Source organism: Mastomys coucha, unplaced genomic scaffold, assembly GCF_008632895.1.
Source record: "Mastomys coucha isolate ucsf_1 unplaced genomic scaffold, UCSF_Mcou_1 pScaffold6, whole genome shotgun sequence".
NCBI lineage: Eukaryota > Metazoa > Chordata > Mammalia > Rodentia > Muridae > Mastomys > Mastomys coucha.
Window position 1 is genome coordinate 117,412,313 of NW_022196912.1, and position 23,760 is coordinate 117,436,072.

Genomic DNA, 23,760 nt, shown 5'->3' on the forward strand with positions numbered 1-23,760 from the left:
CATGTAAATAAAGAGAATATCAAAAATAAAAATAAAAATAATAATACAATAAAAAAAAAAAAGAACTATAGGCACCCGAGGAAAGCTGGGAGCTGCAGAGGTGGCCTTCCCCAGGGAAGAGCATGACAATGGGTTGTCCAATGCTATATTGTCAACCCTGAAAAGACATACAAATGACATGGTATGGACTGAGCAGGTCATGTTTATGAATACAAATACAGTGTGTGCAATGACAGTTAGTGAAAAAAAAGAGGCCATGGATTTTAAGGAGAACAGGAAGAAGCATGAGGGAGGATTTGAAGGGAGAAAAAGGAAGAAATGTCTTAGTTATAATTTCAAAAATAGAATGAAGAGGTCATGCTTAAGGTAGTTATTCATAACTCAGAAAGTGGCTGTGCTTCATTATGGATTGGATTATGGAATATGATCAAACCATATAGACCTCATTTTGCTAATCTTGAAAAATTAGGTTTGAATTTTAAATTTTAAATTATTTCTAAAAAGTTTTACAAACTGTAGATATTTTTTAGCAATATTTGGGGCAAAATGAGTTCTAGGTAGCATACAGATGTTTATATCTTTAAGTATAAAAATGAGACTGGGAGTTAAAAACCCTGATGGAGGGAAAACTACCACAGAACTTCTTAACCTCTTTGAGATCTTTATTTTATGGTATGGGTGTTTTGCCTGCCTGTATGTCTGTGAATCATGTGCATGCCTGGTACTCTTGGAGGTCAGAAGAGGGCATTTAATGCCCTGGAACTGGAGATACAGTTAGATGGTTGTGAGCTGGAGTGTGAGTGCTAGGAATTGAACCTAGGTCCTCTGAAGGAACAGTTAACACTTGAAACCACTGAGCCAGCTCTCCAGCCCATCACTGAAGTTCTTCTGTAATATGTTATAAACTGGATTTGCTTTAAAGTAACATTACAAGATCTATAAACACTGTTTATAAAGTATGCTTGTTTATTACAGATGTCTATTGCAGTGATGGAATAGCATGACCAAAAACAATTTGGGGAGGAAAGGGTTTATTTCACTCACAGTTCCATAGAACAGTTCATCATCAAAAGCACTGAGGGCAGGACCTCAAGCAGAGCAAAACCAGCCCTGGAGGCAGGAGCTGGTGCGAGGCCATGGAGTAGGTATTACTTATTGGCTTGCTCCTCATGGCTTGCTCAGCCTACTTTCTTATAGAACCCAGGACCACTAGCCCAGGGATGGTACTACCCACAATGGACTGGGCCCTCCCTTATCAATCACTAATTAAGAAAATATCCTATACCCAGATCTTATGGAGGCATTTTCTCAATTGAGGTTCACTTTTTTCAGATCAGTCTAGGTCAGCGGTTCTCAACCTTCCTACTGCTGAAATTCTTTAATATAGTTCCTCATGTTGTGGTAACCCCCAGCCATAAATTTATTTTTATTTCTACTTCATAGCTGTAATTTTTCCACTGTTATGAATCATGTAAATATCTGTGTTTTCTGATGGTCTTAGGGGACCTGTGTGAAAGGATTGTTCAGCCTCCTGCCCCAGTTAGCCAGCACAAAAACTATGATTTGTATTTGCTTGAAAACTGGATAGTTTCAAAGAGGGAAAGGATTTGGTCACATTGTGGGGGAAGCTGCCTCTTGTTATGTCTCTGGTGGGAGGGAGATGGTTTTTGATATGGATGCACAGGAGATCCGTTTCTGACTTTATTAGTTAATGCTTTGTTGGGGACCTTTCTCTGCTTTCTTTGGCCATATATGTATATGCATGTGTGCATGCATGTGGAGGCCAGAGCTTGATTGTATCTCTCTTAATTGTTTTCCATCTTAGTTTTTGAGACAGAGTCTCTTGTAGATTTGGCTGAAGTGGCTGGCTGGAGAGTGAGCTCCAGATGCTCCTGTACCCACCTCCCCAAACACGTGCTGCTGTCCCCAGCCTTTACTTGGTCGGGGTCAAACTCAAATCCTCTGCTTTGCAAGCCAGCACTTTCCCAACTGAACCATTTCCCCAGCCCATAGGACTTTTCATCCATGTTAAGGAGAGGCCATGGTCTGTAGTTTTCCCTTCTTGTGACCTTTGCCTACTTGTTTGCTGTAGCATTCAGAAAGCATATTGAGAAGGGGTTTCCTATTTCTGGATGCAGTTTTATAGAAATGGTGCTCTCGCCTCAAATATTGGGTAGATTTTTATAAATTAAGCCACCTAGTGGTGAAAATTTTTTTGAAAATTCTTATTAGTAAAACTTCTCTAATAGGTGTGGGACTATTTGCACCGTCTGTTTCTTCTTCTGTACTTTGTCTATGTTGTGAACATTGGGTTATGCCATGTTGGTGCTCCATATTGCTTTCTCAGTGTCTGTGACTGGTAGTGCAGTCCCTATGATTTCTGAGATCGGTGCTTTGTGTCTTCCTGCCTTTTCTTTGGTCAGTACAGCTGGAGCTTTATCAACCAGCTTTTGATTTGACAGCTTTGTCCAAGGCTTTGCTGTTCTCAGTTTTATTGACTTTTGTTCTACTTTTTGCTATTTCTTTCCTTCTTCTTGCTTTGTATTTAGTTTTTGTTGCTGTACCTAGTAAAAATTAAATGGCTGCAGAGATAGACCATGTGATCTTACTGGACCACTGTCATATGTATGGTCCATTGGTGGCCCAAAGATCTTTATACAACACTACTGCATCCTTGCTACAGAACATAAATGAGGTAATAGATGGCAATAGATATCTTAATTAGCTGTTTTCTGATAACTACTCCACAGTATGTACATTTCTCAAAGCATCCTGATGGCTGTGTGTGTGTGTGTGTGTGTGTGTATGATTGTAAGCTGTCAATTTACCTTATACGAGGTAAGACCTCACTATGTTGTATATCTTGAATATATATAAATTTTGTCAGTTATACTTCAGTGAAGCTTAAAATCCACCTTTTTTTAGGTTATTTTTAATATTAGTACTTTAGACTTGCCTAAAATACTTTACTATTAGGAACATCAAGAGGAAAATTTATTCTCTTAAGGAAAATATGCAGGTGTGAAATTAAGTGAAGAATTATTTAGGAATTTATGAAAGGTCTTAGAGGACCAATTGATAACTGTTTAATCAGGTTCTTGCTCTATGGAAATTATTCTTTCATCCTGATAGTTGGACTTTTTTTTACAGATTTATTTATTCATTTATTATACATAAATACACTGTAGCTGTCTTCAGACACCCCAGAAGAGGGAATCAGATCTCATTACGGATGGTTATGAGCCACCATGTGGTTGCTGGGATCTGAACTCAGGACCTTTGGAAGAACAGTCAGTGCTCTTAACTGCTGAGCCATCTCTCCAGCCCTAGTTGGATGATTTTGAACGGAATTCCTGGTTGCTCTCTTTACCGTAACAAAGTGAAGGCCACGAGGGAGGTTCTTTGTATTTCTAAATCCCTGTTTAACTCCCACATTCTATTATGTCCTATTGTATGCTGTCTTTCATGTAACAGATGGCTGGCTGAAGGTCTCTTTGGTGTTTTGGGGTAGATATTATGAGTAGGTGAGAGGAGCAGCTCCCATAGTGTGATATCCCCAAGCTCTTGAGTTCCAGAGGTATATAGGCCAGGTTATCAAACCTAGAAGCCATAGCTCTCTAGCCATGAGAAATAGGGACTCATGGCTCCAAGCTTTCTAGACCAGAGAGGCTTACTTGTAGTTTGGTGCCCAGGTCAGTGGTTCACTGCTTTGGGCTGTGAGTGCCTGTGGCTTCCTGCACCCAACTGCTGGTCCTGCAGCCCTTGAGCTTGGGGTGTTGTATCTTTGCTTCTTAACCCTTGGCAGCCCTATGGACCCCCCTTTGGCAAGCCTGTCTGCATTCTCCTCTGCTCTGTGGTCTCTCTCATTCTGAAGTCCTTTATCATAGCACTGCTTAGTCTGTGCTCCCTCTTGCTCTCTGGGACTCTTAAGCCACTTTCTAAGTGCTGAATGAGTAAGTCATTCTGTAGCAAGTTTTAGGTGCTGCTGCAGGGTTCTTGGGGCTGAAAAGTCAAGGTTTCACCCATTTTTGGTATTACCCGCTCAGTGTCTCTATCTGTAGTAAAAACTTCAAATAGGCCATAAGTCCATTTGGGACAAACCTTTCTTGGAGCCTAGGGCTGCAGTACAGAGGGCAGTGCACCAGAGAGAAGCCACTGGAGTTGTTCTGCTAAGAGTTAAAACAGCATGTTTCATACAGCCACAGGGGCCTGGCATGCTTGGGAGCAGCCTTTCACCAATCACAGTTCACTGTGCCTGGTGCCTCATCCCAATCCCATGATTTACATATACTCCAACCACAGGTCTGTAACCGCGGACCACAGGCCTTCGATGAGTCGGTGAGGAGGTGCTCCCTTGCGAGATATCCTAAGTGAGGTTGGCTGCAGGGTAAAGTAAGTTCCTCTTTCACTGAGCTTTACTGTCACTGCATAATGTCTGGAGTGCTTGTTCAAAGCACCTGAAACAGAAGTGAGGACTGGAGCAGCAGCTGAGGTGGGGTTTCCTCAGGACAGTCAGTGTTCAAAGCAGCCAGCTGCCATGGTGACAGGTCAGCTGACTGCCAAAGAAAGGACTTCTTTTTAAAATTGTTTTTACATTTATTTTTCATGTGTGTGCATGTATGTGTGTACACATGTCACAGCACACATGTGGCAGTCCCAGGATAGCTTGTGAGAATGGGTGGGTCCTGGGACTTGAACTTAAGTTGTCAGGTTTGGCAAGAAGTACCTTAGCCTGCAGAGCCATTGAACTGACCCAGAAGAGACTTCTTGAGCTTTAGGGAACCAGGCACAAAGCTTTGAAAGCTGTCAATCAAGTGGTTTCCGATCCATCTCTGATTGCTTTTGGCCATTTAAAAAAATCAAAGGGCTGGAGAGATGGCTAAGTAGTTAAAAGCACGTACTGTTTTGGCAGTGAACCCTAGTTTGATTCCTAGCACCCACATGGTGGCTCATAGTTGTCTGTAACTCCAGTTCCAGGGGATCCAAGGCTTTCTTTTGGTACTGCTCACATGTACACATACATACATGCAGGGAAGACATATATAGAAAATAAAAATAATAAAATCTTTGAAGAACCATCAAAAGAACCTTACAGTAATGACTGTATGAAACTGACATTTTAAAAGTTAGCCCATGTTGATTTTACCTAACAGGGGATTTTCTGTACATGGGTAGAATGTACTTTGATATTTCCCTATTACTTTTTCTTATCCCACCCCCTTTGTCAGTGCATATCTCTAATAATTTCCCTTTTACATTCAGGTTTCACTGTCTCCTAGATTCCACATGAGAGAAAGCATGCAGTACCTGTCTTTGTGGAACTGCTTTATTTCACTAAGATGATGATTTCTATTTCCTGCAAATGACATAATTTCATCTTTCTTTGTTTTTATGTGTGTGTATCTATCATCTATCTGTCTGTCTGTCTGTCTGTCTGTCTGTCTGCCTGCCTGCCTGCCTGTCTGTCTGTCTGTCTGTCTATCTACCTATCTACCTATCCATCTATCTATCTCATACAAACATACATACATACATGCATACATGCATATGTTTGTTTTTCATTCACTGATGGGCACTTAGGCTTAGTCTGTAACTTGGGGATTGTTAGCCAAGCATTCTTAAATATGGGTTTGCTCTCCATGGTAGCTGACTTTGATTGTTTTGGGTATAAGCACAGTAAAGGAAATTCACATTCTTCACAGCACCTAACACCCCCCAGCCTAAAGCCTAAAGTAGGGGTTTTTGGTCCCTTTGTGTCATTAGCATTAGGGAGAGAGAGTCATTTGTTCCACACAGCTTTTTGCACACTGACTTAGTTGACTCAAGATCTCTTTAAGTGTTATAATTGATTTGTTTGTCTTACGTTTCTTCCAACTTAGTGTCTCATACCATCATATTAGTCATATGAGCAGGCAGGAACTAGTATGTGTTATTGGACTCTCTGTGTGGCTCATACTATTCACTCTGGATTTTAGTCATCATTTCCATTATATCATTTTCAAATCGGGTTTGTAGGTAGCTGCCCCTGACTTTTTTTTTTTTTTTTGTCCTGAACTTAAGGCCAAGATTCTTTGCTGGAACTCTGGCATTGTAGTTCTACAAAGTGTCTCCTTTAGAATGTCTTGTTGGCCTTCCAAATGTGAAATTGCATTCATCACTTTTTAATCTAAATGTGTTCCCTTGTTATTGAAGCCTGATTGCCCTTTTAAATCATTTCAGTTGTATGCTCTTCCTTCCCCATCAGTATTCTGAAGTGCCCAGCTGCTAGCTGCTGCCTGACAAAGTCTTTTATTAGATTGTATTGGAGGATTGAGAACAGTGCCTGGTAAATACTTCCTGCAAGATTGACCCCATCAGTCCACTTGTCTTCTGAAGGTTCACGGTCATTGGGTCTTTTCTACTTACCACCCCTTTCTTACAGATGCCAGGCTTGAGGTCTCTCTCTTCCAAGTGTTGTTTGCCATTTTATTTCCCCTTCTGAGCTTCTCTCTTAAATCATCTTGGTTAGTCTATCCCTCCTGCTGTGCCATAACATATCAAAAATGTTTTAGAAGCACTTTGAAAGGATTTTCTTTCCAAAGTTTTTAGTTAATGGGGAAATCATACGGTTGTTTAAAAAAATCTAACAGGGAATGAGTTTCCAGAAACCTTCATATTTTTCCATACCTTTATGCCTTTCAGCTCTACCTCTGCAGCTCAGGGATGAAAGCAGTCCTTCATTTCATAACTTCCCATGTATTCTGCAAAACACTATAGAACTTTGATCTTCATCATTATACTTTTCTGCCTATATGCTCACCAATAGGAATACATTTTAAATTGTGACTGGCTATATACAAGTGCATGTTTGTGTGTATAATTATTATATATATATATATATATATATATATATATATATATATATATATAACAAAAATTTAAGAGTACTTATTTTATGTCTACATCTAATAAAACAGCAATGCTAACACCAAAAATAATCTTAATATGGAATTACCAAATGGAAAAATTCAAAGTAAATTACATAGAAATAAAATTTAATGTGTTTATATTTTCTAAGTTAGTTCTACCCAGGGCAAGTGGAGATTTTATCCTGCTGTAGAGAGTTGTGAGGTTTGCTGTGAAGTGTGAGGAGAGGGAAGCTGATTCCAAGATGCATGTTTGAGAGTTAGAGAGTTGTTTTGTGCCTCTGTAAAAAAGGTGAAGATAGAGAACCAGCTCAATTTTAGGTAGTTAGAGGCCATTCCACAGCTAGAAGCTGTTTAATGTTTAATAAGCTGAGGATTGTGGCCCTTTACAGCAAACACAAGCTCTGCCCCCTGCAAACAGAGCATTTTGATAGTAGGGGGCACATACCAGGAATCATCAGTAAAGTAATTTTTACTAGCATTAATGTTATCAAATAGCCATCTGACAACTCTTGTGGCATGATCAACTTAAGAGATTCCTTTTTTTCAGTGGCAATGAAGATCAAACTCAGGGCTCTAGGCAAGTCGTTCCCCTTGAGCTACATCTCCAGCCCAGAGAGCGAGCTCGCTTGCTTTTTCCCTTCCTTCTCTTCTTCCTTCCTTCCTTATTTCCTCCCACCCTCCCTTCTTTCTTCTTTCCTTCCTTCCTTCCTTCATTCCTTTTTTTATTGTTAACTGTTAATCTGTTTCTTGTTATGGCACTGTGGTATGAGGAGATTTGCTAAATATTATGGGCTTAGAAATTGTAGGTTGAAATCTTCCTGTAATTTTTACTAGTTCATAACTTTGAGCAAGCTATTGCCTCTTCCCTGGGTCTCAGGTTACTCAATTTTAATATACTTCAATATACTTCTTCTGTAATGTAAAGATTAATGAAATACTGTATGGGTATTTCTTTGCCTCATGTAGTAAGCAAGGCCTTCAGTGTTAATTTTCTTACACTTATGTTAATTATCTTAAAAGATATATGATAGTGATTATAATCAGGTTTGATGGTTCTCTGACTTTATAAATCTTTTAAGACAATGTTTTGAAGATTTAATGTTGATTTTGATGAATAAAGAAATAACTATATGGGGTTTTGTTCTTGTTATGATCTCAAAGCAAGGCCTGTTTGGCACCCACTTCCTCATAAATTCAAACACAGTGTCAGTGATTTCTGTGTTATGTTTGAGCTTGAGTAAGAGCCACTTGAAAGGTCTCCTTGGCTCTGTAGGGAACACAAGCCATTTAAACACCAAGCTTTGTCAAATAGTCATATTGGGTGGGGTTCTCAGATACAGTAGTGACATCTCGTACTTTTTGGGGGGTACCATCTACTTCACTTCTCTCTTTAGTAACTGGTTTAGGATTAAGTATGTAGATTGTTTAGGCTAGGAAAAGCGAGAACTTTATGCTATGTAGTTAATATTCTTTTCATGGGAATCTGTTTTCTCATTGAATTTTGAGCTTTTAGATGTTTAGAGTAGGGTACTAGAATAGTGACTATTTTAAGAATATGGATTCATAAAATATAAATTCATTGTAATTGCTGGGGTCAAACCCAGGGTTCTTTATATGTTAGGCAAACATTTTGTCACTGAGCTACATCCCTATCCCTATCTTGGCCTATTATCACTTGATGGGATTGGACAAGAGTTTCATAAACTAGAGCATATAGCCTCATTTTGAGAGACTACAGATAATCTTTTTGAATTTCCCTCCCTCCTGTCCCCTCCCTCCTTCCTTCACTGCCTTCTTCCCCCTCCTCTGTCTCTGTTCCTGTCTCTCTCTCTTTCTCTCTTTCTGTCTCTCTCTGTCTCTCCTTGATAGAGTCTCATTGTATAGCCCAGGCTAGCCCTGAACTTCTATCCTTCTCATTCTCTCTGTTACTAGAGGTTATAGATATGTGCTACTATGTTCTACTCTCCTCCCTCAGACATGTATACACACATATATCAACCTTCCTTCCTTGACTGTCTCAAATTGATTATCATTTTGTGCATTGTTCCACAGTAGCAGGCTGTAGGCTGCATAGCTTAGCTTAGGAGTCAGTGTGGATGAGTAAAGTGACAGGAAAGGTGTGATCTTGGTTATCCATTTAGTTTGTATTAGTTACTTTTCTTGTAGCTCTGACAAACACCCTGTAGAAGTGACTCAGTGAAAGAGGAATTTGACTCATGGTTCACAGGGATGATGGAGGAGGTAGAGTAGTTGGTGGCTTCATGTGTGTGTGTGTGTGTGTGTGTGTGTGTGTTGGAAAGGCACTTGTGGCATGCTACGCCATGGTAGCAAATGTGAGCAGAGGTAGCTAGACCAGAACTCTAAAATACTGACCCCTAGTGCTCCACATCTGCCACCATGGCTCCATCTCCTAAGTGTTCTGAGGCCTCCCCAAATAATATCCCATCTGGGACCAGGGGTCCCAACATGAGCTGGTGCACATCCGTACATTCAAACATAGCAGAGGCTATGTAGTGTGTAGTGTGTAGTGTGTGGTATAGTGATTGACAGCATATATTTTGAGTTGTACAGTATGGATAGTTTTAGAACCTTTATCTTTCTAAAGAGAAAATAGGGTGTAGCCTGTAATAGTATCTAACTACTTGTTGAGATTGTTGTGAGAATTAGCCACTGTGAAGTAAGTCAGGTGTTCATTAGCACAGGCCTGGCATATAGTATACCAGACATTATTTTATCTTGTTATTGGTGGAGGAAGCAGCAAAGAAATAATGCTTTTGGTGAAAGTAGTGGGCATAGTTGTGAGGATAAGGTTGGCACAGAAGAAAGAAAACCAGGGGGAATGTTAATGTTAGAAACTGGAGAGTCCAGAGCTGAGAGATTGGGATTATAATGAGAGCAGAACTGGTCTTATTCTTGGAAAAATGCAAAGTCAAGGGTTTTGGTCAACAAGGGACTCACAGAGATGAAGGTTCTGGACGTGGTAATAAGATCCAGCCTTTGACAACAGAGTGCAATGCTGGTGTGAAGTAGAGGCAAGTAAATAAATATTTGCCATGTGTCTATGTGCCAGGCATGGGAAGTACAAGATCTGGGCCAAACACCTTGACTAAAGGAAGTTGGAAACTGCCAGTTGGTCACATAGTTCCCTGAATGGTGTCTACTATCACAGCAGAGGGAGTGGCAGCATTGACAACCAAACTTTATTATAGTAACAAATGCCTGGCTTAATGTATTATCAAAAAGGCATTTTAAAATAGGTTTATCTCCCAGGGGGAAGCAAATAATTAGTAATACTAATTTAGAATTTGAAAGCTAACTGTCCTAAATCCATTTATTTAGTCTTATATTTTCTCCTCTTCCCTTTTTAACCTCTGGTGTACAAGTGAGATGATTAACCCAGTTCTTTCCAGTGTTTGAGAAATGGCTTGCTGAGTGGCTTAGAGGGAATTGTTTGCATCCTTCTGTTTCTGAGTGAGTATCCTAAAGAGAAGCATGCCAGAAGACTAGTCAGTAGGGAGCCTTGGGACAGCCCGTGAATATCTTCATTTCAATAAAAAGTTGCTTGGCTTTCAGTAGAAAGTTGGAGGTTTTGAAGTCTTAGAAATGTAATGAAACAAAAAGGGTAAGAATAATGAGATAATTATTTAAAGATTGTATGTGCTGCATTAAGTAATTTTTTTACATAGAATATTGTTCTGGGTCCTTCCACTCAGTGGTGGTAGTGAAGGTAAGTGTTAACCACTCGTGGTTGGTGTGTTTATCCTGAATGTGACCAAAGTCAGCAGAGGGTAATTGAAGGCTCACAGCCTTGAAAAATTCCAGTCCACTTTAGCAGACAGGTCTACTGTTTCTTCATGTCTCCTTTGTCCTGTTGGCAACTCTTCCAGATTGTTCTTCACACTTTCTGGTAATGTGCATTTAAGCAGACTGACTTAGCTAGAGTTATCATTGCTATCGTGAGACACCATAACTAAAGCAACCTGGCGAGGCAAGCTTATACCTCCACATCACAGTTCATCATAAAAGGAAGTGAGGACAGGACCTCAAGCAGGCCAGGAGCCTGGAGGCAGGCACTGATGCGGAAGCTGCGGAGGAGTGCTGCTTACTGGCTTGCACCTCATGGCTTGCTCAGCCTGCTTTCTTAAAGATCCTAGGACCATCAGCCCAGGGATGGCACCACCTGAAATGTGGTGGGCCCTTCCCGATCAATCAATCATTAGTTAAGAAGATACCCTACAGGCTTGCCTACAGCCGGATCTTATGGAGGCACTTTCTCAACTGAGACTCACTCCTTTCAGATAATTAGCTTGTGTGTCAAGTTGGCATAAAACTAGCAAGCACAGACTATCGACATTCCACCTGGGCTGCGATTGGTTATGTTCTTGTTATAACATCATTACTGAGGACAGATGGAGGGGGCACTTGTGTTGGATAGACTTCTTCACTGGGCACACTGCTGTGCTGTGCTCATTCCACTCAGTCTACAGGTAGTGGTGACTCGGCAGTTGTCTCTCTACCTTCCTGTCCTAGTTTGTTTGCTCTGACAAACATCACAGGCAAAAGTAACATGGGGACGAAAAGGTTGTTTTATTTTACAGCTATTAGCCCGTTTTGGAGCGAAGGCAGGGCAGGAACATAGAGGCAGAAGCTGAAGCAGAGGCCATGGAGGAATACTGCTTACTGGCTTGCTCCTCATGACTTCCCCTGCCTGCCTAGAGGTGACACCTTTCCAGTGATCTGGAACCTGTCATTTTAATCATGAATTGAGAAAACATCCTACAGACTTGCATACAGGCAACCTGATGGAGGCATTTCCTCATCTGAGGATCCTTTCCCCAGACAATTCTAGTTTGTGTCAAGTTGACAGAAAACTAACCAATACACTTTCTAAAATTATTTCTTTATTTAAAAAAAAAACAAAAAAACTACCCTGGTGGCTTCCAAGGGCCAGACCACAGCCGAGGAATCACTGGGTACCTGTGAGAAATCAATTCCTTAGGCTTCAGCAAGATCTAATGCCAGATTCTGGAGGTTGGGCTTTTTTTCCAGGTGCTGCAAAGGTGATTCCCAAGCATTCGTAGTTTGAGAGCCACTTCTCTAGCATGCTATGTTTCCCAGACTGAGTGTATTTCTTGATGCCAGGACTCATGCATTTCTACTAAGCTGAGCATGTAGCTGAAAATAGGAATGGCCATTGTGGCCCTGCTGTTCACCTTATTCAGCTAATAGTTGCGTTGCCTAAAGCAGAGTTTCTTGGGTAATTTTTTGCTGTTGAGACATGGATGGTCTCCACTGTGGGGTGTTGTCCTATACTCTGTAGGACATCTAGCAGCCCCCTGGGTTCTATCTGCTGGGCAACAGTATTTGTTATGGTGAGAGATGTCGTTATACATCCAAACAGGGGTGGGGTGGGGAGGGGAGTTCCCTGACTGCTGGACTGCTGGTTATGGTGGTTCCCTATTTACTGATGGTGCTCACTAAAGTTATCCCTGCTACAATTTTTTTTCTTCCTGGTAGGAGAAGAACCAAGTTATTAATTGATTATAGAAAATTGTTTTTTTTAATTTGTTAGCAATTATGACAATTATGGTTTAGGTTCCCTTTTTTGCCTATTTATTCCTATTTGGAGTGTCAGCCTCTGAAACATTACTGATTTGCTAATATTGTATTGTTATAAAAAATCAGGGACAGCATGATTGTTTTCTTAAAATAACTTGTTCATTTTGTTTGGATACTGAAATAATTTTTAAGTTCAACAATTTTTCTTAAGTGGTGGTTATACTGTATTAATTTATTAGAATGTGGTATGTTCTTTCATTTTTTTTAAACTTTAGAAAAATTATTTAAAAATTTTTATGTCTGGATCTTTTACCTTCATGTATATCTGTAAGCTGCCTGTGGGCTTAGTGCCTATGAAGGTCAGAAGAGAGCACCAGATTCCTTGGAACTGGAGTTGCAGATAGATATGAACTACCATGTGGGGGCTAGGCATTTTAACTGGGTCCTCTGCAAGAGTAGCAAGTGCTGTTACCCAATGATCCATCTCTCTAGCCCATAATTTAAAATTTTAGATACTTACTTATATATGTGGAATCAGAGGACAACTTTGTGGAGCTAGTTTTCTCCTTTCACCTGTATATACGTTCCCGGGATTGAACTCGGCTTGTTAGGCTTAGAGGCAAGTACCTTTTTTTTTTTTTTTTTTTTAACCTTTGATCCATTTTGCTAGCCTGTTTTTAAAACATGTTTTCTTTACCATTTCATACATGTGTATAGTGTATTCTGATTACTCGCCCTCCCTTCTCCATTCAAACCTCTTCCACATTCATGACTTTTTGTTTCCTTTGTGTCCCATTGAGTTTAATCTGGAAGGTTTGTGTGGCAATGGGTTTCAACTATCCATCAGAGCCTCCTGGGCTCGAAAGTGGGTATACAACTGCATACTGCACCTCCCTCCTCTCAGAATGTTAGCTGCCAGTAGTTCAGCAGTAAGTGGGAGGTGGGGCCCTGTGAGCCCCTTCTCACCCACAGCTCTTTGCTGGTAGCGCCAGTCCCATCTAGGCCTAGTATGAGTGTCTTAGCCAATGTTCCATTACTGTGACGAGACACCATGACTAAAGCAACTCTTATAAAAGAAAACTTTTAATCAGGGCTGGCTTACAGTTTCAGAGGCTTAGTTCACTATCATAGCAGGGAGCTTGGTGGCAGGTAAGTGTGGTGCTAGAGGTTAAAACTACATACTGATTTGTAGGTAGGTCGCTAGAGAGAGACACACACACAGAGACAAAGACAACACACACACACACACACAGAGCCTGGCATGGCCTTTTGAAACCTCAAAGCTCACCCCTACTGACACTTTTTCCAAGAAAGTCATACCTACTGGTCCTCCTAATTTTTTTTTTTTCAAATAGTACAACTTCCTGGTGGCTAAGCATCCAAATATACTAGCCTATGGGACCATTCTTTTTCAAACCTCCACAGCCAGTTTTAAAACATGTTTAACTTAAAAATGAAACCTCTTGCTTGGTGTTTGTCCTTGGACTCTTCCGGTCAGCATGCTGTATGTTCATTGTCCTTCTTCACATTACTTTTCTCATATCCTTTTTCCTTTTTTATTTTTATATTTAAATTTCTCCCTTTTTTCTTAAGCAGTGATTGTTTCATTCACATCTTTTCTAGCTGAGTCATTTTCCAATTTTTTGCTGAATTCTGTCACCTCAGTTCTATATTTTCATAATTGATGATGACCTATGATCTTTTTGCATTTTATGCACTTTCTTAATTTTCTTTTGTAAACATATATTAGGTTACAATTCCCCTTTTCATTACCTTCTGTAGCGTTGATCATGGGATGTTTTGCCTTTTGAGGTCCAGGTGTCCAAACACATGGGCCTATCCTCCCACCTATACAGTAGTGTATTTGTTTATGTGGCTGATACAATACATTATCAGAACCTGGTAACTTGAAACAATGTATATTATTTTCATAGTTCTGTGGACCAGAAGCCCCAAATCAAGAAACCGGTGGAATTGTAGGGATGCATCCATTTTTTGACATTTTAGTGAGTGTCAGCATACCCTGGCCTGTGACATTAGTCCCATCTCTATCTCTGTGGCCAGACTGCCTCTCCTGTCCTGAGTAGCTCTTTGTTCACTCTTGTTACTAGACCTAGATAATCTAGGATGATCTTTTTATCTCAGGACCTTCTAAAAATTAAGAATACCCCCAACACCTCCAGGGTTAGGATGTAGATATATTTTTAGGCATTACTTTTCAACCTGTGACAAGTACTTTTTTTTTTTTGAGACAGGGTTTCTCTGTGTAGCTCTGGCTGTCCTGGAACTCACTCTGTAGACCAGGCTGGCCTCGAACACAGAAATCCGTCTGCCTCTGCCTCCCAAGTGCTGGGATTAAAGGCATACGCCACCACTGCCTGGCCTTATTATTATTTTTTTTTAAACTTTAGTTTTCACCTTTTGGCCGTCTTCCTAGGTTAGCATAGTTCCCTACTTCCTGTGACTCTCTTTCCTTTCTTCGTGTTGTTGTCTTCAAATGGTTTATGATAAAGATAAGAGCAGTGAAATGATTGCCACACCCTATCTTCCAGAGTCTGCCGGGCTGCCTCAGGCCAAGACTGGCTTCATGGCATGGCGGCTTCATTCACAACGAGAACATGCTTCTTAAGACAAACTTGTACAATTCTGAAGGAAAAAATATTACCTAAAAAACTATTTGAATACCTTATGTTTAAAGCTCACATACATTTCATAAAGCTGTGACTAATTCTTGTTATAGTTTCTGTTGCTCTGACAAAACACTACAAGAGAGCTTCCAGGTTCAAGGCTTAGAGTTCATCACTATAATGGTGGGGAGCATGGGGCAGGCAGGCAGGTAGTGGTGGAGCAGTAGCTGAGAGCAGACTTCTTAAAACACAACCTTGAGGCAGAGAGAGGGAGACTCAGAATGGCTCTTTTGAAACTCAAAGCCCACCTCCTGTGACACCTTCTCCAACAAGGCCACATCTTTCCCAAAGCTTCACCAACTGGGGACCAAGTATTGAAATATATGAACCCACAGGGACTATTCCCCTTCAGATGATCACAATTCTATTTGAATAGAAGTAAGAATAATTTTAATTTATTAAAAGTATGTATCTAAATGTTTACCATCAGCATTTAATGTGTTTAGTGGCTGTTACAACAGGCGTGATTTTACTCCTGTACTCGACATTCTTGCAAAACTTGTGTTGCTTAGGCTGTACTTTAAAGAAGTGTTTGTAGTTCATGGGATTGTTTTTTTTCAGAAGGATTTGAATACTTTCCCAAAGTATTTAGGCCTCTAGAATACCACAAAGGTTATTTTGGGAACAAAGCTTGTTACATGCATGTTACATCAAAAAGGTATTTATATAAAATGTTCTAGTGGCCTGCTAGAGAATTGAGTGTATCTTTTAGAAGTTTCTTGCAATTAATGGAGCCAGTCTATACAAGTCATTACAATATACTCAAAATTGTGTTTTTACCTATGTTATCTTCATTGTTGCTGTGATTATTATTTTACTATTTTATCATAATGAATTTTTTATCACCTAAATATTTTATAAAGTATAGCAAACTGTCAGATTGCAGAGAAAAATATAATAGAATTTTAAAGTATTAAGACTGTTAACACTTAATGACGTATATAAACAGGAATTCTTATTTTAGCATAACTGTAATGTCTACATGTATTTGTTGTAAGATTTATTTAAGAAAAAATTATTTCTGGTTTTATTTTTATATCTCAACAATATATTTAAAACACTGTAAGGAAGTCATTAAAATCAGTCATTTTTCAAATTAACCCATTAAATTAAAAATTTAGCTCCTAATTTTAAATTTAAAAATTTGCATTTTCCTTGTAAGTGCTGGTCAAGATATCCAAGGAGCAAGTGTGATTGCAAACCTTCCAATTTTGATGCGACAGAATCCTACTGAGACACTTCGGAGAGTCTTACCCAAAGTCAGAGTAAGTTGGTATGAAATAAGATTTCAGTTCTTGCTTTTTCCCCTCAGTAGCATGTTTGTCAATATTGAGAGAAATGTCAGAGCTTTCATTGCTGATCTTTTTTCCCTACTAATGGAGTAAAAGAAGTGTTATTATGTTTACTTGAATTATAATAAAATATTTAAGAAAATTAGTTGTAAAGAGATCCTTGGTGATATTCAGTAAAGACATTTTAAAGGTAGATTTTTAATAGCTTAAAATGTAACTACTTTATAAAATTATAGGTATATCATTTGGTATTATTTTCATTTGTTTCAAAAATTAGACAGTAATTTTATGTCTACATTACCAATAATAATTTAACTAAGATCCTGCATAACCAGCCTACGGTGACTTCTGAAGGCTCATCATATGGAGTACATTATGGTTGATCACAATTTTAATTTATATTATTCCTCCCTAGATATTTTCAGAATTAGCTTCTTGCTGTGAACATAATGTTTTCTCTACGATCACATTTCTTCTTTAAGTTCATAATGCCAATTGGTTGTTAATAATTCAGGGTAGTATTTAATGACTAGTATTTATTATTTATTTGTACCCATGTGCAAAGAACTCTTTTTTAAAAAACAAGTACTTTGTGAGCAATCCAGATAGCAGTGTTTGTGTTGAATTTTCACTGATGGGGTCAGAGGTTGCCTGCTATTGGAGGTAATATTGGCTAGGAATGAGCTTTATTTACCTGCCCTCAGTTTTTTCATTAATTTATACATATTTAAAAATCATAATCATTAGCATATCTTTGAAGTTTACTTTTTGGCATTATATATAGTATGGTCCCAACTACTGTCATTTTTATAAGAAGCCCACACTTCTGTAAGACAATATGAGGTTTTATTGGGTACCATGGTAATTCATGAGTGTATTAAGCTTTGTTATGTCTCTTTTCCCAGAATCATGCCCAGTTTTGAAGTGAGTAAGCTCATATAGATCAAGTCTACTTATACATTCAATTTTGGTAGTGTTAACTGACCCAACATTGTTATCATGTCACCAGGAGGTACCAGTTAAATGGTAGAATCATCTTGGCTAGGGAGGTTAATGTAAGAAAGAAAATTAAACTTAAAGTAAAAAACATCAAACATTCTGCATATTGTGTTGAGTTGGCTAGGTCTGGTCCACAGAGAGCAGACTGAGTGTCCAAAGTGAATGCCTGGTTCCCAAAGAGGTCAGAGTTGGTTATTATTAGGATCCCGAGGCTGGAGTTCTAATTTTAAGTTGCCATATATATGGCTTCAGGGAATTGAATCCAGGTCCTCTAGAAGAGCAGCTGAGCCATCTCTCTAGCCCCTAGCATCCAGACGTAAAAACAAGGACGAAGGATGGAAGGTAAACAGCGGTAATCCTTAGAGGTTCTGTCAAAAGTTTGCTAATGTGTTCATAGTAGGCAACTGACTAACTCCTAAGAAACTTGCATGTGTGAGGCTCTGGGTTCAATTCAATCCCCAGCACCAAAACACCTCCCTTTACAAAAAAAGAGAATATGCATTCATTTCATTTATATAGTGTATTGATACAGTTTCAAATGTATCTTCTGAAACTGTAAGGTATGCTTGAGTATGCCTTGAGTATGCAAGATACTTTTGTTTTTTGAGACAGGGTTTCTCTGTGTAGCTCTGGCTGTCCTGGAACTCTCTTTGGAGACTGGGCTGGCTTCTAATTCCATCTGCCTCTGCCTCCTGAGAACTGAGAGTACAGGTGTGTGCCATCATGCCCAGGTGAAGATATGGTTTTAATACAGAACATTAATGATTAATTGGACTCAAAACTAATGCTCATTAATGAATTTGTTTTAAGAAAACCTTAACTTACTGAATGATTTTCATGTATGTATGTATGTATGTATGTATGTATGTATGTATGTATGTATGTATGTCAGGGTCTCATGTAGCCCAGGCTGGTGTGGAACTTAGTATGTAGCTTAGGATGACCCAGAACTTCTGCTGATCGGATCCTTCTGCCTCTACCTCCCAAGTACTAGTATTAGAAGATTTACATCATCATTCCCAGTTTATGTGGTAGTATTGGGGCTCAAACCTGGGGTTTCATTCAAGCCAGGCAAGCACTCTGCAATTAAGCTATAGCTCCAGCTTTTTATTCTTTCCTAAGGTTAACTAGTAACTGAGCAACCATTTACAAGGGCCTTCATCTCCCTTGCCCATACTATTTGAAGGGGTTACTCAAAAGGTAGAAGGGTCTCAGGTAGAAGACCCCACATCAGGAAAGTCCACAAGCCACGCAGATGGGTGTAGGAGCACTATCATGGGGTGGAGCACTGCGTGATTCCAACTTTGCATAGAAACATTTGAGTGAAGCATAGAAGGTAGACTTAACCAGGTAAAATGATGACAGTGCTTTTGTAAACAGCTTCATACACAGTCAAAGATGGCCAGTTATCAATTTGTAGTTGATTTTGAAATCACTGTGCTCAAAGAGCATCAAGACTTACTGGTACTTCAGGCTGGCCCATTTTCAAGCCTGCCTGGCTTCTTCCAGTGATGACTTCCCAGTGATAAGCTGTGATAAAGTTTTTCTTATAGTCACTCTGTTCACCTTGCTATCCTGCTGATTTCTTAGTTAATTTTGTGGTAAAGCCACATTGTATGCCAGAGTGAGTGAGCACTTAGTAATAATGACATTTATGATCATTTGTATTTATTTCCTGAGCACTGCTTGCCAGGTTGAGGCACAGTTGTAATCACTGAAGTAGAGATGAATAAAAGACAGGAAACTTGTTCCCTAGGTGGTTGTAGTGCAGAGGTGACCCAAGTCAACAAGTAATCAAACAAAAGGCTGACTGTCACTTGTGCTAAGTGCTAAGTGATGAGTGCAAAACAAACAAACAAACAGGGACACTGCGACAAAACAGTCAAGTTAACGGGAGACCTTCTATGCACCGGAACCCACTGTGCCAGGCAGCAGCAGTTGGCCTGAGATGCAAGTGCCTGGTGGAGCAGCGGTAAGTGTAGTTGGGGCTCGTGGGAAGGGTGGAGTATGAGCAGAGACCAGACTGGACTAACGCCAGTGACATTGGATTTGAGGACAGTGGAATGCTGTTGGAGACATTGAGCATCAGAGTTACTGTCTGTTCACATCATGTGGCCATTTTGGTTAGTGTGTAGACTAGACTGGGACAGTTGGGAAGCTCCAATCCTGGGACTCTAAGAGTCAGTGGCAGGCTGGATTAACATGGTGAACTAAAGCAGTAGAGCAGTGTGCATGGATGTCTCAGATATATTTGTTAGAGTGAACAGAATTCCATAATGCATTGGGTTGGATAAATTCCAAATGGATTGATGTGAGCATCTGGGTGGTTTTCAGTGTGTGCCAAGATGGCTTGTGTTGAGTGCATAGGCGGTAATAATCTGAGGACTTGCTAATATTGGTCTTTCATGATTCACTTGGAGAGAGCTTAAAAATATAAGCAGTGAGTATTTCATGCAGGAAGTAACTATTCCCAAGGGCATTACCACATTTGTGACTTGCCTAACCAGCTCAGGGCTCATCCCTTATTTTGCTTCACCTAAAAAGAACATGAGGAAAAGGGATATGGGGGGCTTTGCTGGTCCTGCCTGTTAGAAAAGGGACTGGTTATAACCTTGTTTGTTTGTTTACTACATTTGCATTCTTACTACTGGGTCTTAATTAAAATATGTTTTTTAAAAAGAGGTAACCTATTTTTACTGTTTTAAAGAAAAAGGAATTTGACTTTTTCTTCTCTTTCTTTCTTTTTTTGTTTTGTGTTTGTTTGTTTGAGACAAGGTTTCTCTAGGTAGTCCTTGATGTCCTAAGATTTTCTATGTAGATCAGGCTGTCCTCAAACTCAAAATACTCCCTTCTGCTTCTGCCTCCCAATTGCTGGGATCAAAGGTGTGAGCTGCATCTGGCTGAGATGAAGAAATTTTGACTTTAAACATCAGGGGCTGGAAAGATGGGTCAGCAGTTAGGAATGAAAACTGTTCTTCCAGAAAATCTGAGCTCGGCTCCCAGCATGCAGATACTGTAGTTTACAACCATTTGTAACTCCAGCTCCATGGATCTGATGCCTTCTTCTGGCCTCTGTGGGCATTGAACTCTCACCTGGTCATACATGCACAGACACACTTAACACTCTTAAAAATTAAATCTACAGACAAAATAAGTAAAATATAAAAATTAGGATTATAATTGCACTAATTTTATTATATTTACAAAATTCCCTTTCAAAACTAGATCCAAAGTGGATGATAATGTGTTGTGTACTTCTCCAGGTAGAATTTAAGTAAGAATCAAGAAAGAAAAATTATTTTTTGGCTTCCAATTTAAGTTCTATAAATATGATAATACTTCAAGATATAGTTACTTTAGTCATGTTGTATAATTTAATCCTATGGTCATTATTTGATCTAGTAATTGTCTACAACTTAATAAACTGAATTCTGAGATGTTAGATTTTAATATTGAATTTGTGCTTATGCTGTCTGGAAGTGAAGGAATTTTTATTGTCAAGATAAAGTTCTTAACTCTTTATTCCTTTATAAAATCCAGAAGAAGGTAATATTATACCTAACATGTTATAATGGACTCCATTATAATACAGCACCAAGCAGTTCTTCTTGTTCCTCTTGAATTTTTGAATTCATTTACTTGTTCATTTACTTAAATTTTGTTCAAAAAGTATGTCATATTATTATTCAGCAGAAAATTTTGCAGTGTCAGGCAGAGAGAATAATTATAGCATTTTCTCAGGTCCTATGGGGGCGGGGGTCAGCTACTGGATGCTACTGGATGTTTTATGTGTTTTAATCTCTGAGCCCAGACAAAGGTTCTGTGACACCCATCCCACAGAGGAAGAGACACTGGTTAACCAACTTGCCTACGGCAGCTTGTCAGCCTCATGCTTGGCTGATCTGATTGCAGATCTCTGATGTGTAGTTCACTTCTCAGGCCTCAGCCACCCTGTCTGGTTACTACAGCGCTGCACATAGGACCAAGTGCTTCTCCTTTGCCACCCAGAGAGGGCTTTAAGAAATACCAACCAATCGTGTTTTGTATTCTTGTATGTGAAAATTATTACTTAAGTGGTGAAATGAAGTGACAGAATGCCAAGCCTTTCACTTTCCCTCCCCTTGTCCTCAAGAATCAAGCTCTGATCCTGGGAGACTGTAAATGTGACCTTACTCTAGAGTAAGGTAATTTCAAAATGTGCTTGAATCATACATCTGGAGCTAGGGAGATTGTCTTGCATCATTTAGATGGGCCCAGGCGCCAACACATGTCTCTCAGTAGGAGTAGCAGAAGATGAAGGAGTGGGAAAGATGGCAGTGAAGACAGACAAAGATGCAGAAAGCCAAGATGTGACAGCACAACAGCCTGTGGCAGGGATGTGGCACGGAACATCTTGGTCTGAGTAATACTGCTTTAGCACATCTGCCTTCTAGAACTGTGGGAGAATACATTTCTGTTGTTTTAATGCATCAAAGTTACTTTGTAACAAAAGCTGAAAGAAAACTAAAACAGATCACTTTTCATTTCAGATAGAATAAAGCTTCCTGCCATGTCCTTTTTGACCTTGGCACCTACCAAACTTTCCATGAAGGCAGAAATCTTTGTCACCCTGGCTTGTTATTTTATCCCCAGAACCTGGAATGGCATTTGGAAAGAACAGGCAGGCAACTTTAGAAAGACTGTTGATTGAACGTAATGTTCTGCGAGAGTCAAGTGTCTACCTGAGAGACCATGCTGTGTTTGACATGCTGGCCTCTCTCAGCGAGTCCTCCTTGAGTGAGTCAGCGTTGGCGGCAACTGTAACACTGACTTGTGCTCACATTTTACAGGGGTAGGAGGAGAAGGTGGAGTACAGAATACAGGGGTGGGAGGAGAAGGTGGAGTACAGAATAGAAGTCAGCAGAGACAAGGGCTATTAAACCAATATGAAATTTGATTATTTAAAGTTGGTAGATGTGATATAGCAATATTTTGATTCAGCAAAAATCTACCACTTCCACTCTTAGTACTGTTTGTGACATTATTTTCCTAAGTCGATACAGTAAGAAAATACCAGAAATATCTTCCAGTGTGAATAATACAGCATCTTATACTGAATACAGACAGATTCTTAAATGATCTCATTTTGAAATTTGAATAGAAAGCATTTATTTTGCAAATAAAAATATTTGTGAATGAAAAGCTGCATGTGTTTTAAGAAGCCTTATTGGAGTAGCACAGTTGAATGGTCAGCGAGGAGCACTTACTGGGGTGCAGGTGCTGTGTATCGTGCCTTAGATATATTCTCTCAACAACTGTGAGAGAATTGCTGTCCGTGTATTGTACTCATATAAAGCTGAGAGATGTGACTTAAATCTCAATGTCTGTAATGTTAGGTTTGTAAGGAAGAATGAAAGAATAAAATTGATTTTGATAGTGCTCTGAAAAATGAAAACAGCCTTAACTAAGGATTGACCGAGTACACATGAGCGCTATAGACTCTTTTCTTCTTTGCTCTACATGTCAGAAAATGTCTCTTCCTCACCATAGGTGACAGTTTCTGAGATAAAAGTTCAAATTCTGGGAAAAGCAAAAGGATTTTTATGAAGGCAGCATAATTATACATCTTAAGCAGAACATGATGTTCCAGGACCCCTGTGGGTCACAGCCAGCCTGTGGTGGAGCATCGCATTCCATTGGCTGACACTCTGATTGTAGGCAGGGAAAGGCGGAGAGGGGAAGATTCCCACAGCAGTATAAGGTTAACGGAGGTTTCCAGCATCAGGCTAAGAATCAACTGTGCAGGAAGCTTTCTGGTTTAGAGGTATAGAGTTATAGAACAGTTTCCCAGTTCTCCAAGAAAGAAAACGGATGCAGCTGCAATTGGAGGAACTGAAGCAGGAACACACAGTGGAGACTGCTCTTTTTATTTTATAGTGTAAAATAAAATGTTGCAGACCATAGTCATTCAAGGATAATGTCTACATTATGGTTTTGTATTTAATTTTTATTTATATTTAAGGATGAATTAGATTGGAATTACTAATTACTTTATAATAAGTTTATAGATTGGGCATAAAGGAAGAATCATATAAGGAAGACAATTATTTTTTTCTTTTGTGACCAGGCCTGACTTAGCACAGGCTGGTCTCAGATTGTCTGTGCATTGAAGGATGGTCTTGAACCCCTAATCCTTGTGCCTCAACCCCTCACAAGTGTCAGAATTACAGGCATGTGTCACCATGCTTAGCAGTTAATATTTTTCACTAGATCTAAAGTTTGATTTGTGTTTCATAAAATTCTAGTAGAGAGCAGTGTTCTCATATCTGCTTCTTG

The 23,760-nt window shown here is 39.5% G+C and overlaps 1 protein-coding gene across 5 annotated transcripts in view; it reads left to right on the top strand.

The window, feature by feature from the left end:
* Ppp4r4 (protein phosphatase 4 regulatory subunit 4) overlaps window positions 1-23,760 on the top strand; it is a 94,169-nt gene that overhangs the window by 13,147 nt on the left and 57,262 nt on the right. For 4 of the 5 annotated variants that reach the window (XR_004114207.1, XR_004114206.1, XM_031356074.1 and 1 more), the window contains exon 3: window positions 16,317-16,419. Coding sequence is in view for 2 of the 5 variants with exons in the window: in XM_031356074.1 (XP_031211934.1) it covers window positions 16,317-16,419 (103 nt within the window). In the remaining 3 variants the exon portion in view is untranslated. Of the gene's footprint in view, window positions 1-16,316; window positions 16,428-23,760 lie in introns of all 5 variants that reach the window. The other variant, XM_031356076.1, reaches the window with a different exon arrangement.